General features: G+C 45.8%; 1 protein-coding gene across 2 annotated transcripts in view; it reads right to left on the bottom strand.

The window, feature by feature from the left end:
* Positions 1–13,140, bottom strand: part of LOC117163544 (uncharacterized) — a 68,663-nt gene extending 55,523 nt beyond the window's left edge. Inside the window, exon 1 of one of the 2 annotated variants that reach the window (XM_033345904.2) lies at positions 10,268–13,140. In XM_033345904.2, coding sequence (XP_033201795.1) covers positions 10,268–11,053 — 786 coding nt within the window. In that variant the 5' untranslated portion in view covers positions 11,054–13,140. The remainder of the gene's footprint in view (positions 1–10,267) is intronic. The other variant, XM_033345909.2, reaches the window with a different exon arrangement.
* Positions 13,141–16,346: the final 3,206 nt, after the last annotated feature.

The raw sequence follows: 16,346 nt of genomic DNA, 5'->3' as shown, positions 1-16,346 counted from the left end.
TAACGATCCACTGGGGCAAGCCTTGCCTTAGACGACCGCGACCCGTTCTGCCGTGAAAAAGTCTTCCATCAAAGTGTCTCTGCTTCCCTCTGTAACTCGCCAATACCCCTCGACCTCCCTCCCTTTGTCCAAGTCAACGGGGTTGTTATCGATCGACCGTGAGTGCCTTTGTCGTTCGCGTATCCTGAAATCCGTTTCGGTTTAAACGACCCTACCTGGTTTTCCAGCAAGCAAAGACGGATGGAACAACGAAACACTTCCGTGGTTCGGGTCGTTTCTCAACAGGCGTTCCTCGACCAACTTCGAGCAATTAAGACGTCTGTAAATCGTGACTTCGTCAGACATGGCGAGACATGGCGCAATGAAAGGTAGTTTGTGACTAGTTTGCCTGATCTTGTTTGGCGCGTTTTGTCCCAGGGTCCATGGAGTTTCGACTTCATTCACGTTCGGATCTACGTAGTGTTCTTTTGAAGGAAAATTGGAACCCTGGAGGGAAATCGAATAGTCCAGAACTGAGACTTTCGGCCAGTTAGAAACGTTAGAGTAACGCAAGATTACAACGAAATAATCAGTTGGGACGTGTTAAGCGACGAATTAAGCCACTCGTCTCGTTTGAAACTGAAGGTAAAGAAGACAAAACGCGTGTCAAGTAGCCGGGACGTGTTCACGACGCACGGATGGCTTCGGTAATCGCGAAAGACAATTATTTCGAGCGGCTCGTTACTTGTGTCTAACGTAGCTCCCTCTCGTTTAATTCCATTTAGTTTAGTTAGATTAGATCGGCGCGCAGATTAACTCCGCCCTTGAAACGACCCACCTATTCGATGACTTAAGTACTGTTCCGTTCCTCCGACTCTAAGCAGTTAATCTTCCTTGAACTTATTTTTACACGGTTAAGATCTTGATCACGGAGCGATTCAACAAGTCCATCGTTTTTTTAAATATTTCATTGCTCGTATGTTTCTTACGTAGAAGTAGACACTGTTGGTTTTACGATGAATGATTGATCAGCGCTCCATTTCGGTTCCATCCAACGTGGACCAAACACCTGGTTGCTCGTAGGCAGGAAATTACACGATACCTCGGGGCGTCAAACTATTTCGATTCGGTAAAGGTTAACGAGGGTGTAAGGTTTGGTCGGTCTAACGAATGAATTCTCCGGTAGAGAAAACGGGACAGTGGTATGCCACGACCTCGAAAAGCGTAACTGCGTTCGATTTTTCCGCCAGCTAGAGAGAAAATTCCATACGGCGTTCAAGTGATTCAAGAAACGAATGCAACCCCTGGAAGTCGTAGTACACGTATTTGATGAGACAGACGTGATGGGGATCAGTAGGACGGAGGTAAAAACCGATGAGACGATGGGGAGGTTCGTGAAGCCAATGACAAAGGAAAAGAGGTTGTTGGCAAGAAGGGGATAGAAATAGGGTCACGTAGAAATACGGAAAGAGAACGAGAAAGACCGGAAACGTCTAGGTAAGAAAGAAAAATGAAAAGGGGGAATGCATAAGGCGAGCCAGTAAGAGAGGAGCGAAGGAGCGAGAAAGCGAGAAGAACAGAGGGTTAGAGATATAGTGACCAAAAAAGACAGGAAAAAACACAGATAAAGTGTTGGGGGCGATGCTACGGTTCGGGGGAAAGAAGATGAACGGAGAAGAAAGGACAAAGAATGAAACAGAAAGGCTGGGAACACGGTAGACTGGTAGTGAGTTTGGAAGATGGAAAATAAGAGAGAACAAACGCGAGGAAAGCAGGAAAAGAGTCGAAAGTGAGCACCAGAGAAACGACGACGGAAAACGAGGGAATGACAACTAGAGAGAGAGAGCGGTAGAGAGAGAGAGAGAGAGAGAGAGAAAGAGAGAGTGGAAGTTGGTAGGGGTGAGTTCCTGTCGCTCGATAACGCCTCTGCTTCTGCTCCGTCATCAGCATCTCTTCCTCTCTCTCTTTCTCTCTCTTTCTCTTTCTCTCGTCTTCTTATTTTGCCCCAAAGTCTCGATACACGCGACTGGATAAAGTTAAAAAGTACTCGTTTCAAGTAATCACATTTTACTATATTCGTTAAATAAATTCAAATTATAATGGATTGCGGAAAAGTAATGTGATTAAACATTTCGTTTTAAGCTTAAAGTATAATTACATTTAGTACAATGCATTAAATTAATTGTGGACGATTAACGCAATTTATATGTTGTAACGCTATGTATGCCATGTTCACAATCTTCCGGATGAAATAAAAATAAAATAAAATCAATCCTTTCGCAACTGGTGCAGGAAATAAACGAGGAACAAGCACGCATCGATGGTTCGTTTTATCTTCGATCCTGCGAGTCGACCGGCGAGACTGAATCGTCGTTTCGCGGCTACACCCGAGAAATGGTAGTCATGCATCACGCGTGGCAACGGTAATTATGTTAGCCGTTGGAAAATGGTCTTGCTGGAACCGTATCTGACCGGGCGGATCGTGGCTGTACGAGCAAAAATCGGTCGACGTTCGTGCAGATCGACGATACTCGTCGATCCTTCTTATCGCGAGAAGTCCGATATCCCGTGTACGTTTCGGTATCGTGTTTTCGACCGAACGAGTGCATTCGCTGGTCGAAGAATGCTCGGTGATTTATACTGGAAACAGAACGTCGCAAAAGCGCCATGACTCTAGTTTTCGAGATTTGAACAAAAATTATCAGGAGAAGCAGAAGGAACTGATTCGATCTTGTGATCACGTGGTTCACTGGATCGATTGAAGATGTTCAACGTTAACATTTAACACGAGAGTTTCGTAATATTTTTTCACTGATCAGTGTGGTTTACAACATTTTCTCCTCTTTCGATATATGTTTTTTTGTGTCTGTATGTTCTTAATATTTGCTATCGTACACTTTGTATCACCGTGTATATCAATATAATATTGCAATATAATATTTATTTTGCAGAAGGATATTTTCTACGATTTTACCGAAAGCGAGTAAATGGATGTCTCTCCTCGTGGATCGATCGAGTGGCGTTTAAAAGTCGTCGAAATCATTCGACGCGGCTATAATAACCAAAAAAGCTTCGCGCCGAAGCAGAAATAACCTCGTTCCTCTGTCGATGGAATTGCACACGGTTCGCGTTATTGGAAAATACCTAACTCATGAATCGCGCAAAAGCTGTCGCAACCTGGCGAACGATGAAAAAGTTTCAGCTGCGTCTATCTTATCGCGCCACATGTTGGTCCTTCGTTTTGTCTACCGTTTGCCAAAAGAAAAAACGAAGAGAGGAAAGAAGAAGAAGAGAAATAATTGAGACGCCTCATATAGGATAATTTTCAGAATAAACGAGTAACAGTTTTTAAGGCTTAAAACACTCCAAGACGATATATAGAATTTTTAATGGATCGAAAAACGATGGCAACGTTTGTTATCAGACTGCTGGCGTGTTGTCAAGCATTAAGCCCGATGCATTTACATCGTTTCTAAATCGACTTCGATGTTTGAAAAAAGAAGAGAGGAAAAAAAAATACACCAGTCCTTGCGTGTATAGATCGCAACGGCGCATCGATTTTTTAAACATGTGTGCTTATGTCTGATGAACTTCGATAGCTGACATACACGGAAATAGCCGCGGGGGTCATCCCATTAAGTAATCTGACATAGATTACGGAATCGATATCGAGGATTAATTCGCCTTATCGTCGTAGCGCCGTTTTAGTCGTACCTATCCTTTCGTCGTACTGTCTGTGAAAATAGTTGGTAATCGAGAATAGATTGATGCTTCTAAATATATCCATCTGTTATGCCATCGTACGTATATATTTTCTTATATTTTCTTTTAATTTTAGATTTCGATCTTGAAACAATACTTCTCTTGCAAATTTAAACACGAACTTGACGAAGAACTAAGAAGAACATAGAAAATGTATGACACAATATATTCTGTCCCTTATTTTAAATGGTAGATATATGTTGTTACATATAATTCGAATCATATATATGCTCGTGATTCGAACAGAAACGCGAAGCATTCAGTTGGTTGTAGCGCAATAATTTTGGTGCACGCTGGAGAAACAGAAGTGAGGGGCGGAGGGGCGGAACAAACGTCTAAGTAAGCCATCGTGACGCCTGGTCGTGTACAAATAACGGAGAGTGACACGTTGGAAGTCACTTCCTCATTAAAGCCGCAGCTAGTGCGCACATGCCTTCAAAGCATGATTTATAGGGGGTTACCGAGATAACACACAACCAGCACGGAAAGATTATATACGTACGTCAGCTCGTGCAGCAATGAATTCAACATAGCTGCAAATGAAAACGACCGTTCGAAGAGTAGAACGCAGGCGCGTCCTACAATCGGTAAATTGCAATCAGTGATTTTTTTGCGTAACGAGTGAGAATTTTCAAGCGGACGATTGTCAACGTCGCCGAGGAAGATCGAAATGATGAGAACTCGTTGCAAAGATCGACACTCGCGATCAAACATGGTAAAGTTAGATTTAGCGGGGAAAGTTTCCCGAAACAACAGTGGAAATACCGAGGCCAGCCTCGCGAATATTAAAGTTTCTTTGTCCAAAGGATATTACGTTGTACCAATACTCTGTGTTGGAAACTGTTGGCGTCAGGTGGTGAAACATAGTTGGGAGAATGTCTGTAGTTTTCCATAAAAAGCTCGAGCACGTTACATCCCGATGTTTCGAACAGGTTATCGATAACGTATCGACGATGCAAATAAAAAATTGACGAGTTAGGCCACTTTTAAACTTGCGGGTGCCTCGAACTCTTGACGTATTCGGAACTTTCCTATTATAGGATAGAAATTATATTCTTGCAAGTATACCCTGTAATGGTTGGTAAATGCGATTAAACGTCGGGTAAACAACGTTATCGGTAGAAACAACTATAGATGAGAGCGCGAGGGTCTTGGGCCGGATCGATCGATTCATTTTAGAAGACCACGAGAGACACGTTTACTCTGTAACCCCGTGGAACAATGCGGTCGTGCCATAGTTAGACCGCGTGGCATAGGTTCTCGCTAATAATCCGCCTCGATATATTTAGGCCGATCGATATAGACGGACGTGTGCGCCGCACTTTACGCGGACCTGTACGCCACATTCACCAACGACACTCGTCTGAACGCCAGAGTACAATTGTTTTGTCGCGTAGAAACTCGAGATACTGTCTCTTGGAATATTAACTTTGCATACGATACTTGCGTCTTTTAGAACTCTACGATCAAAGAAAAATATTTTTTAAGGTTCTAAGAGGATCGACTGAGAGTAGAATGGCCTGTAGATTCTAAAGCGATCGTTTAAGCCGTTAAAAAGGGAGCCAGAAAAAGCGAAAAAATAGCGCGGCAGTTTCCACGAGTCGAGCCACCTAATTCAGGCTTAGACACAAAAATAATTCGGGTTTCTGGGTTATCGATTCCAGGAAAAGAGAAGTTTACTGGAATATTTCCCTTTCTCAAATACTTCTCGCTAAACTGTTTATATTCAACAATGCTTGATAATCAGCTCGATCCGGTTTTCGTTATATTCAATAATAGAATCTATACATCGAATCGTTTCATCGTAGAAAATCGATAAAAGATTTGAACGGCTGTTTAACGTGGTGCAGCAGCAAGGCAAAAGGAAAATATATCCGAGAGCATTACATAGACGGAATTGCCATAGCAAAAACGGGAAAGAGCGATTCAGTGGGCATGATAATGTTCCCAGAGCGAATCTCCATTTCCAGATGATATTGTCCCGTGTTTACGCGGCAAACGTTTCAAAATCCCCCTGGTATTCAATACGAAAGCACCGACGAAAGACGAGCCGCTAGTAAAAGGAAAGCTAACGAGGACATTGGAAATACGTTTTTTTTTTTAAAGTAGAACTTACTTACGACGATTCCGTTTTATGTGTTAATGTATGTAGCGGCTTAATGTCAACTATAAGGCCAGATGCTGGAACCGGATGGCGATCAGAGAGGAACAGAAAGAGACAGAGAGAGATAGAGAGAGAGAGAGAGAGAGAGAGTTTCGTCCGTGAGGTTGAAAAGAAGTTAGGGAACGTTATTGACACCGGAAACGCAACAATAAGTCGTTAGCTGTGGGAACACGTTCCTTCTTCGTAATTCCTTCGATTTTCATAGAACTAGCACAATCGGTCGGAATATTTCGAGCCGTGTCGCCATTTAACTATCAACGAAGTTAGAAACGTGTGATTCGGTTAAGCGACGGTGGTTCTCTTTCGACAGACACGGCACTGAACGACAGCTGCGTTCGAGATGAATTGAAAGCAGTGGTATGCACGAAGAACAGCGACCATTAGAGAGACCACTTCAACGACATTAAAGTTATGAACAGAAGCCCTTGGTCAACGATGGTACGTGGTTTATCTCGCTCTTCCGGCGTCGGAATCAATTTGTTTCGTCGAGCCTCTTTAACGGAGCAATTAATCCTCTGAGTTGAATTTCTTGTTGTTAGAAACAAAGCGCTGTTCAAGAACTACATTCAGAAATATTAACAATTTTTACGATCTACGAATACTCTACATCGTAGAATAAAAGTCGTTAAGAGCAGCCAAGTTGTCTGGAAAGCGATACACGAGTCGAAGTTTCCTGGTGGTCGAGTTCTCAGACGAAGCAATCAAATTCTTGAATGCGAATGGCGTAAGACCCAGTTTTCGTTGGACGTCAGGTCAATTCGGAGCTGGCTGTTCCATTGAAAGATGAACAGGCAACGCGATACGAGGTCGGTGTAACCGCAAATTGAATTTTAGGGCGCTTGTACAGATCTCTGACGATGGATCAATGATGACTTCGAGGTACTAAACGTGATTTTAGGAACAGCTTCGTTAAAAGTGTAACAACGGATGTGCAGAAAATGCATTCGTCCTATAGATAGTCCTTTCGAATCATCGTGAAATTAGGCATCCAGCCTATTTGCCGTTTCTTCCAGACCTTGAAAAGCACGCCACAATCTTCGTAGCGAGGAGACCATCAGCAACTAATTTTTCATTCACCGAGAACCATGTCAAGTGAGCAATTAGATCCGAGGGCTGCTGTTCCGGGCAATTCCTCGCAACAAACGCAGAAAACTCCGTTCCACACGGAATTTTTAATACCACGGAATTCCGCCAACGTCATGAATCAGCCTTCGCCGATGTATTTTGGAAATATGGCCGACCACGAAGTTTAATATTTCAAAGGTCAAATCCACGGTTAACCGAAAGAATTGATCGCGTGCTATACATACAGCTTCCAGGACGAAGAAGGACGTGAATTACGATTTTTCGAAGTTGAAAATTAAATTAATATCGTCAATCGAACAAGTACAATGCTCCTTTCTTCCTCTTCGGTCGTGAAATACGGTGGAGAAAAAAGGAGGAAGGAAAAGAATTGTTCGTTAGCAGTAAACGCAACGCAAGCCACGGAGTTTAATTTCCACGGTTGGCGGCTCTTTGGTTTTTCGGCGGGCCGCGAGAGCTACAGGGAAAAAGGGAAGGATCGGTTGGCGTAACGATAGCATTGCAAAAGTTCCACTGCATTTTTTTACGACCCACTTCCGACGTGCGCCAATTTCGAGGTTGCAGCTACGGCGCGAATCGTGTACGCCAGCCGACAGAGAAAAGGAAAATTAATTCCACCCCCGTCGAACACCCTTCTCAACCGCTTTCCAACCGTTTAATGCATTTTTTCCACCTTCCATTCCGAAGTTCCCGATGTTAATGGCGCCAGGAGAATAAAATAGCTATAGATACACTCTGTGTTTACTCCCATTACTTTACAATGCATAAGAACGATGTTGTATCTCCGATATATATAAGCGATACTTGTTTCGATAAGAATGTTTCACTGTTAAACTAAAGATTTTAATACAAAGTAGATATATTATCTTTAATTGGACGATTAATCACAGAACATCTAGTTTCATAATTTTATTCCAGCATATAGCATACCGGGTCGAAGTTGAACGACGCTTAACCCAGAATATTCTCCACATGCCTTCCCATGATCCACCGTAATCTCCCGCAAACCGCCTAATCTCATTCACCTGATTCGTCGATTCCTCGTTGCCATCGAATTCAACGGTATTTTGTTCGTCGATACCCTAATCCTTCATCGTAACCGTAGGAAACGTGTCGGTGGTCCCAGGGTGTGCCGGAATTACGCAACTTCATGGTCGATTGTCATTCGCAGTGCACAAAACAATGCCGAGGGAAGGATGGTCGATGTTGGAACGCGTGTCATTGCCGCGTAAGAACCATATATACTCCCTATCGTTGTACCACGATGCCAGACGCTGGATAAAAAGGAACAAACGTGGGCAGAAGGCCAGAGAATCCGCCTCTCCCCGAGATTCCTCTACTCTCGCTGCCGATGACTCATGTGCACCGCCATCGTGGCCAAAAATATGCCTGGTGCCACGCTGACGAACCGTGACGGAAAGATTGACGAACAGCGCGATACCGCTACGACCGCAACGCTCGATTGATTCGAATGAAAGATTGATTCGACAGGGGATGAGCTATTACAAGAAGTCATAATCGATTGAGAGATTTGCATCAATCTTCAATTTATGTAGGTTAATCGACGTAGGTTAATGGATAATTTAAGCGTTTAGTAGATGTTACTCGGAGAATATTAACCCTTATTCCGTAAATATACTTTCAGTAGCCTTAAATTATGCGAATCGTTCACGTTTGACAAGTTACTTGCTACTGTTTCGGGCAAAAATAATACACGTTTACGGGGTAAAGGGCAAGAAGTTTTATATGTACGTATATTTTCCATTAATATCGGAAATATACACGTTTCTAAAAACCATTTACCAAAGTTTGATTCTGCGTGATTTACGGAGGCGAGCGTGCGTTAATGCCACTGCCATGACGATAATCAGAGGCATACTGTAAACATGTCAAAAATAAAGCTCTGCAGAATGTATATTTTTCTGTTCAACGATGGAGGGTATAATATATATACAAGATAAAAAGGAAACGTGTAATAAAAAAAACTTGCGAACGATTTATAAACTTTAGCTCGAGAAAAACCCGCAAAATACCGATTTACGTCACCGAAAGTCTCATTCGGAAAGATTCGTGTGATTCATATTTCAATCTCTGTCCTCCCTTGGAAACTTTGAAACAGGAAATTCCTGTAATTCATTTCTGCACGCTTTCTTGCCCAAGGGCTCTCACCTAAGATCAAAACGAGAATTTTTCGCTTCGTAATTTGCCTGGTATTTTTTGCCGGAAAAAACTACCGCAACTCGCGTGGCTCTTCTTTAGCCACGAGCACAATGACGAAGAATTAAACGCCTCGATTAAGAGCCATATAGCGCCACTCACGTGACGTTCTGCCGTAATCGAACGAAACTTGACGTCTTTACAGACGTAACGATGTTCACGATCGTTCGATAAACTTTTTCAACGAAGACGAATACGACATTTTGAATAAATACCGGGTTTTACGAAAGACGGGCGATCTATTCGTGAAGCTACACTTCGACTACGATATTATATAAATATGCGACGGGCTTCGCGAACGGCTAACATATTGATCCATCCGTCGTCCTCGAAGGCAATGCGTACACGTCTCGTTGAAGGAAACGCAGAAGAATTAGGGAGTAGAATAAGACTTGTTGCGAACGACATTGCGAATGATCAATGGAGTTTTGTCAACGTGACAGTTTGTTTTAAGACATGTTCACACGATTGAATTGACAGTTAATGAGGTTTGAACGATCGTAGGTTATGGCGAACGATTGATCATCGAGAGATTTCGAGTAGAAAATATCGGATGAATCGGTACATCGGTGGCTCCCCCTTCACGTCGCATTTTTGGCCAATCAATAAACGTATCTATACGAAGCGGCGAAAAAAGAAACGGGCCATTAGAAGTAGATCGATAAGTTTCTAGCGGCAATCACGACACGTTGAGTCGATTCCCTCGATTTAGAAATGTCAGAAACAGTCGACGAATATTTGGACAGGGACGTTACGCAAGGAACGATAGGATCGACGCAGATTCGTCGACGAAGTGGGTATCGGATCGGTGGATATCGTTAAGTTTTAGCTTAATCACTTTGACCTAAATTCCACGCGCGTCATCGAAAACGGGTCACGAAGAACGCACCGAAGAGGCGACGACGAAAACTTCACGCACCCTTTGCATAGAACCCTCTGCGGTACTATCCGTCATCGAGGAAAGAAGGCAACGAAACAGAAAGAATAAAAGGGAGAAGCACTAAAGAAGGGTAAAAAAGCGGCTATAAAAAGCAAGAAAGAAAAATCTGCAGCTCGACTGACCTGATTCTCGGAGCTGAGCAGCTTCAGCTGTTCGTTGATCAGGCTGTACTTGGAACTCTCTTCTTTTCTCAGTGCTCTCTCCTTCTTGAGCTCGGGACTCCAGAAGGTCTTGATGCTATGCATCGAGCTGCCGAGCTTTTGGTTCGTCAGCTCGAGCTCCTTCTTGAGGTTCCCGAGCTCTCGTTGGAGATCGTTGTTCTGATGTTGGAGTTCACCGATATAGCCACCGCTGTCACGCAGCATGTGCGTATTCGGGCTCTGTCTTGCCGATCTCGAACCGTACAGCTCATCTTCCAGGTAGAGTCCACGATCGCGGCTACGTTCACGAGGATCGCGTATCGGCACGAACTCGCGATCGTGATCGAGAATACCCGCGGATGCACGATCAAGGCTGGTATACCTCGCTGACATGCCCGCCGAGCTGGACATGGCGGGTCTCGAGGCGCTTCTGGATCTGTGATGTCCGCCCCCACCGCCCCCGGTTGACATACTCCTGCCCCTCTCCTCGAGCATCACGGGACTGGCGAGGTCCTCGTCGCGGGAGTAGTACGGACTGCCCAGCTGATGGTGATGGTAGCTGCCGAATCCGAGGTGCTCCGGCGAGTTGTTCCCGCTACGAGTGCCTCTCTTGCGACCCAAAGGACTGCCACGACCGCTCGCGTAGCTTCTCGACGGGCTACGATCGACAGTGGGCAACTCGCCTACGCGACGACCGCTTCGGGGCGAACGAGTACCGCCTCCTGGCCCGACCACTCCGCTTCCGCTCGAGTACGGATCTCGCGACATTGTTTCTCGATTCCGTTCTATACTTTCTATCAATCGTTTTTCTCCGATTAATGGTACGCAGTTCGCGCGAATACTCTTTCCGCTTTCTCGTGGAGGATTTCGTGAGATTGCTCACTATGTCTCTACGTTCGCTGCTCCTCGGATAACTCGACAATTAAGACTCGTGATAATAAATTGGTCGATCTTTCTCGATACTTTCTTCGCGCGAGTAATTTATTCGAGTGCGCCGAGAATAATTTCGTCGTGTCTTTCTAATCTCGTTTTTCTCTAGCGTTCTATGATTTTTCTACGCGAATCGGGTTGATCTATCGTTACTTTTCGCGGATCAGATACGAGCATATTCTCCGCGTCACGCGACGTGTTTCGCGTTTCAGGCACGTGTGCCGATCCTCGATGATCCGTTTCGATCGTCCTGTTATGCCACGGTGTCCATCCAATCGAGTGCCGATCCGCCGCTCGAGATTCTCGTTTCCGTTGCAATTTTTCACGCAACGTGGTCCCGAATCGGTTTGGCAGCTCTTCTACTCTACGCGAAAATGTTTGTCCGCGAGCGGCGAGCATTGACGACAACGCCTAACGCGTCGATCGAAGAGAGGTCCGGCGATCGATCGGCTTCATCGTTAAACAGATCCACCTTAACCAACTCGAATCACCGGCAAGCCAGTTCTCTTTCTCTCTCCTTTCTTTCTCTTGTTATTCCTTGCCAAGGATCCACCTTCTTGCTGGAAAGCCGTGCCGCACGCGTGGCTCGTCCCGTGTATGCGTGAGGTCACGACCCTCGTACTCGACGATCGATCTTTGACCTTCTTTCACCGGCAAAGCCCATCGAGTGGAGATGGATAGAGATCGAGGGGGAGAGAGAAAGAGAGGAGGACGATCCCGTTTCCGCGACGAATCCGTACTCCACCGGCGCACCGTACCGATATTCTCCTTAATCTTCCCTCTTCCTCCGTATCTCTTCCGATCGCTCCTCTCTCCCTCGCCCTCCGTCTCGCGAATCCTTCGGACGGGACTGAGTTCCTGATCTCCGTTCGTGTCGCGGTGTCCAGTCGCGAGAACCGACTCTCTTCCGCGAACCCTCTGCCAACACGGGGCGAGCAGAGTGGTCGGGGCGCGTGCGTGCGTATTTTACGCGCGTCTGTTTACCAGCCGTGTGTCTACACGCGCCGCGGCGTTCCCGTTTCGCGAAACCCGTACCACCTCGGCTCCCTCCTTATCGATCTCATCCTCGCGTCTCTTCTCTCCGGTCCCGTGATCGTCTCGCCTCCACGTTCTCGGTGTTCGCGTTCCTCTATATTCTTCCTCCCTCGCGCCTCCACTCTCCTTCCCCTTTCTATCTCACCCTCTCCTCTCCCTCTTCTGTCTTCGTACTCTCCTCGTCACCGACCACGACGACGATCACGACGCCGATGACGACGACGACGACGACGAAGACGACGATCAACCGACCGATCCGACCTACCGCCCGAACCGCCACTATCCACCATCCACCACGACTCGACACCGCCACACGTCCGTGCACCACTCTCTCTCTACCCGCTACCGCCACCAACCTCGCCGCCGCCGCCACCGCCGCCGCCGCGCACACACCTACGTGCCCTCTCTCTCTTTCGCCCTCGGGCTCGCCCTCGCTTTTCCCTCCGCGCACATACACACAAGCTCGCGCGATCGCACACCCTTCTAAGAAACGAGAGAGCGTGGCGGCGCGCCAGAGTACACGCACGATCCTGCCGAGATTGATAGATGCTTCCGTGAGACCGGAAGCGTGCCGGCAGATCTTGTTTCGTTCGAGGCAACGCGCTCGCAACCGGCCGATTCGGTGACCACACGCCGCAACACCACGCACTCACGGGACTAAACTGTAACCGCTAGCGAACCACCCTTTCGTTTCACCGTCGCCGGCTGCCTCGTTCCTTCCTTCTCTCTTTACGTTCTCCTACTCTCTTCTCTTCTCCTCTCCTCTCTCCAGGCAAAAGCGGCGCGCACGCTGTCGAGCCTCTCCCCTACCCCCGTGATCACACGAGCACGTCGCGGCGTCGCCTCGTGTACGCACGCCACTACGATTCCCACCACCACCACCGACTACTACTACTAGCAGCGATTAAGTGGACCGCGTCGGCAGCGCCCTCCGTCGACGTCATCGACGTCGTTACGACGGACTACTACTATCGCGAGCACGAGCATCACGCGTCGCGTCGTTCGCTCGATTCCTCGCGCTCACCCCCACCGTACACCCCCCGACTATATTCCCCGACCGTCGTCACCCCACCAGCCGACTTCTTCGTCCTCCCTCCTGCGCAGATGGTTGCCGGCGCGCGCGCGCAGATCCATGCCGGGTCGACGGATGATTTTTGGACCAGCTCGGGACGATTCGACGGCTTACGTTTCCTCTTCCTACGGGTTTTGTTTGCCTATCCGCTCTTCTGCCGGATAGAAGGGGAGCGGTCTCTAATGGGAAAACTTTGTCCGGAGGAATTTCACGGAGATCCACGTTGTTCTTTGCCTTTTTCCGACTCGGCCAACTTTTGTTTCACCTCACTTCGGGGTGAAAGGCCGTTCCAGGGTTTATTTTAGTTCCAAGGCTTGAAATTTGTTGTTGCAAATATCGTTTCGTGTCAGAAGTTCGGTTTTGATGCAGGTTTTGATGCAAGTAATCCGACGTAATTTGACTTGGGGTGGACGTTATTGGTTCTCGAGCACCGAGAATGAAAAATTTGCAAGATTTATCGCTGTGGGCGTAATTGCACGACGATAAACGAGGACGGTCACAGAGTTGAGCGACGTGTTCTGTACCATCGGTGAAAAACGATGAGAACCGTCACCAATTCGTTTCGTTACGATTGTCAATGGCTGGTGAATGAAGAGTTAAAAGGCTGACAAACGCACCACCGGATCATGAATGGTGGCCAATCGTCTAGGGCACCCCTGTCTAAGAACATAGATATAATATCGTCTTTCCGTCCTTTATAACTATTTCCTAAAGTTATTTTTTAAGAATATCTTTTAACAAACAATGCATTGAATATCACGATAAATGTAAAATGCGGCAAACGTACATAGCTTTCGTCTAAAGCGACCTTTATAAAATTCCAAACTTTGAACAGTCTTCCTCCGTAAATAGAAGTATTGCAATTTCTTGAGGTTTCTGCTATGCAAATTTTGAATGGAAATACGTCAACGTGGTGCCTAGTTTGCGTGACACGTTCCTGAATGCACGTTCCACTTCGCAACCCCTCGTCTCACCCCTCTGGCGTCCGTCGACCCGGCGTACGACATCGCAATCAATGAAGCTACGATTCACCGAGCAGTGCCGTGCGACCAACTGGCTCCTAAAGTTCCAATTTCACGAAACCAGACGTGTCATCAATTTTCCCCGTAACAGTTGGTAATATCGCACGAAATACAGAAAAGAACGAGCCACAAATTTACATTGGAATTTTAAAGGTACTTTTGTTATTTTGGACCGAACAGATGACGGTCGTGGTTTGAAGCTTCGTAATTCTACCTTTATCTCTTCCACAGGTACAAGTTGCAGGCATTGTTGCGAATTTGTATCGATTCACGCGGAATTGGGAAATTGTGTTATCCTCGGCCGAAGAATTTAGAGCAGAAAGACGTGTCTTCGTTGGGAAAAGTTGGGAATCGTTGCCGTCGCTCGTGGAAGGTGAAGGAAATGCGCAAGCCCGTGTTTTACGATCGGGCCAGCGGCTTCTTTGACAACACAGACGCCGGGGGAAAGTCTTCCCCGTTTTTCATTCCTCCGCGTTTCATCCTAATCTCCAAGGGGTGAAACTCGTCACCTTCGAATTCGCATTTTCCTCTGACTAACTCGTGTTTACCCGATGACTCAACTTTTCAAAAGATCCGTCGTGTAACAGAAATCCAGAGAATCCCTCGTGAAATATTGTTGCCCGTTGTTTGATATCAGGGATCAGTTGACGTCACTGGAAAAATCACTTTCATAAAAAACTACCAATTCGTTATTTTTGAGAACCCGAATTGTATCCGTGAAGTATCTCGAAGAATAAAATGCTTGTTTCCCCTGTGCATTATTTATTTCTTCATAAACCTTTCATTTTGTTTCGTTTCGTACAAGTTTTATATTTCTATTGCTGGCAATTCTAGCGTTAATATCAATAGGAAGAAAGTGAAATAAATCTATCAAGAAATAATTTTATCTCTATTTACGTTTACGCGAAAAAGAGTAAAAAACGGGAAATAACATGTGTCACGTCATTCGACAATAATCACGATGATCTATCGGCATCCGCTATCGCAAAGTCCGAGCGATCGTCGACCTTTGCACTTCGATGCCTCGCTGTTTCGATATTGACCGACGATATCGTGAGCGGATCACGCTTGGCTGAACTTCATTCTCCAATTAATTTAGACACGATAGGCGACGTCTCCCATTCAGAGAGGCCGTATTCATAATACGGTACCAACATTTGCATGCTTCCGACGCTACTTCATTCGACAGCGTAACATTTCCTTTTAATTTTGATTCAACCGTGACAAAATAATGTTGCAGTCGTGAATCAATCAAACTGTCGGATAAACGCTTGATTTTAACAAGGTATCGTATGTTTTTGTCGTCGGCACATTATCGATGAAATTGAAAGTCATTGATATCAAAAGATATAAAAGATAATTATGAAGAGACTTATTTTAAAAAGAACGATGCGAAGAGATTGATATGATTAAGATGCGATATCTCCTATAAAAGTTTTGCAATTCGATTGCAAATTTTCGCACAGACATATATGCTCGTTATCATATTGCTATACATCCAGCCTATACTAATTACTAGAATTTGTTGCACTCATTTTAAAAGAGGAACGTTGCAAGTGTGAGGTTTCCTTTCATTTCATTAGCAAGATTATCCATAACCATCTCGAAGAATAGGTACCTTAGTCTAGGAACTCTAGTCAGGGTTTTGAACTCTACACCACTTCCACATCTTTAAAAAGACTGTCGCTCTTGACCAAAAGAAAAGAGTTTCTCCCGATGACTTTCCAGAATGTTTGCAGAGATGTTCCTCTAACCGGTCTCATATGCTGCACGCAGCGTTGAACGCGGTCACGTTTAAGAATTCCACGTGGTGTCAACGATCTACCAATGCGATCAACGATTAACAGCGTTCGTCTTTGTCCGCAACAGCGATTCTCGTCTACTGCAAGACGTTCGTTTAAGGACACAGCCGACCCGTGGACTGGTTGTTCCCACTTGACCGTGAGCACGCCGCCAGGCAAAGTGATGAAAGTTAAGTGGCGCAGCCTAAGGTCGTTACCAC

This window comes from Bombus vancouverensis, chromosome 9 (assembly GCF_051014615.1).
Source record: "Bombus vancouverensis nearcticus chromosome 9, iyBomVanc1_principal, whole genome shotgun sequence".
Lineage (NCBI taxonomy): Eukaryota > Metazoa > Arthropoda > Insecta > Hymenoptera > Apidae > Bombus > Bombus vancouverensis.
Note: the sequence above shows the minus strand (reverse complement) of the source record. Positions and strands in the feature narration are given on the sequence as shown.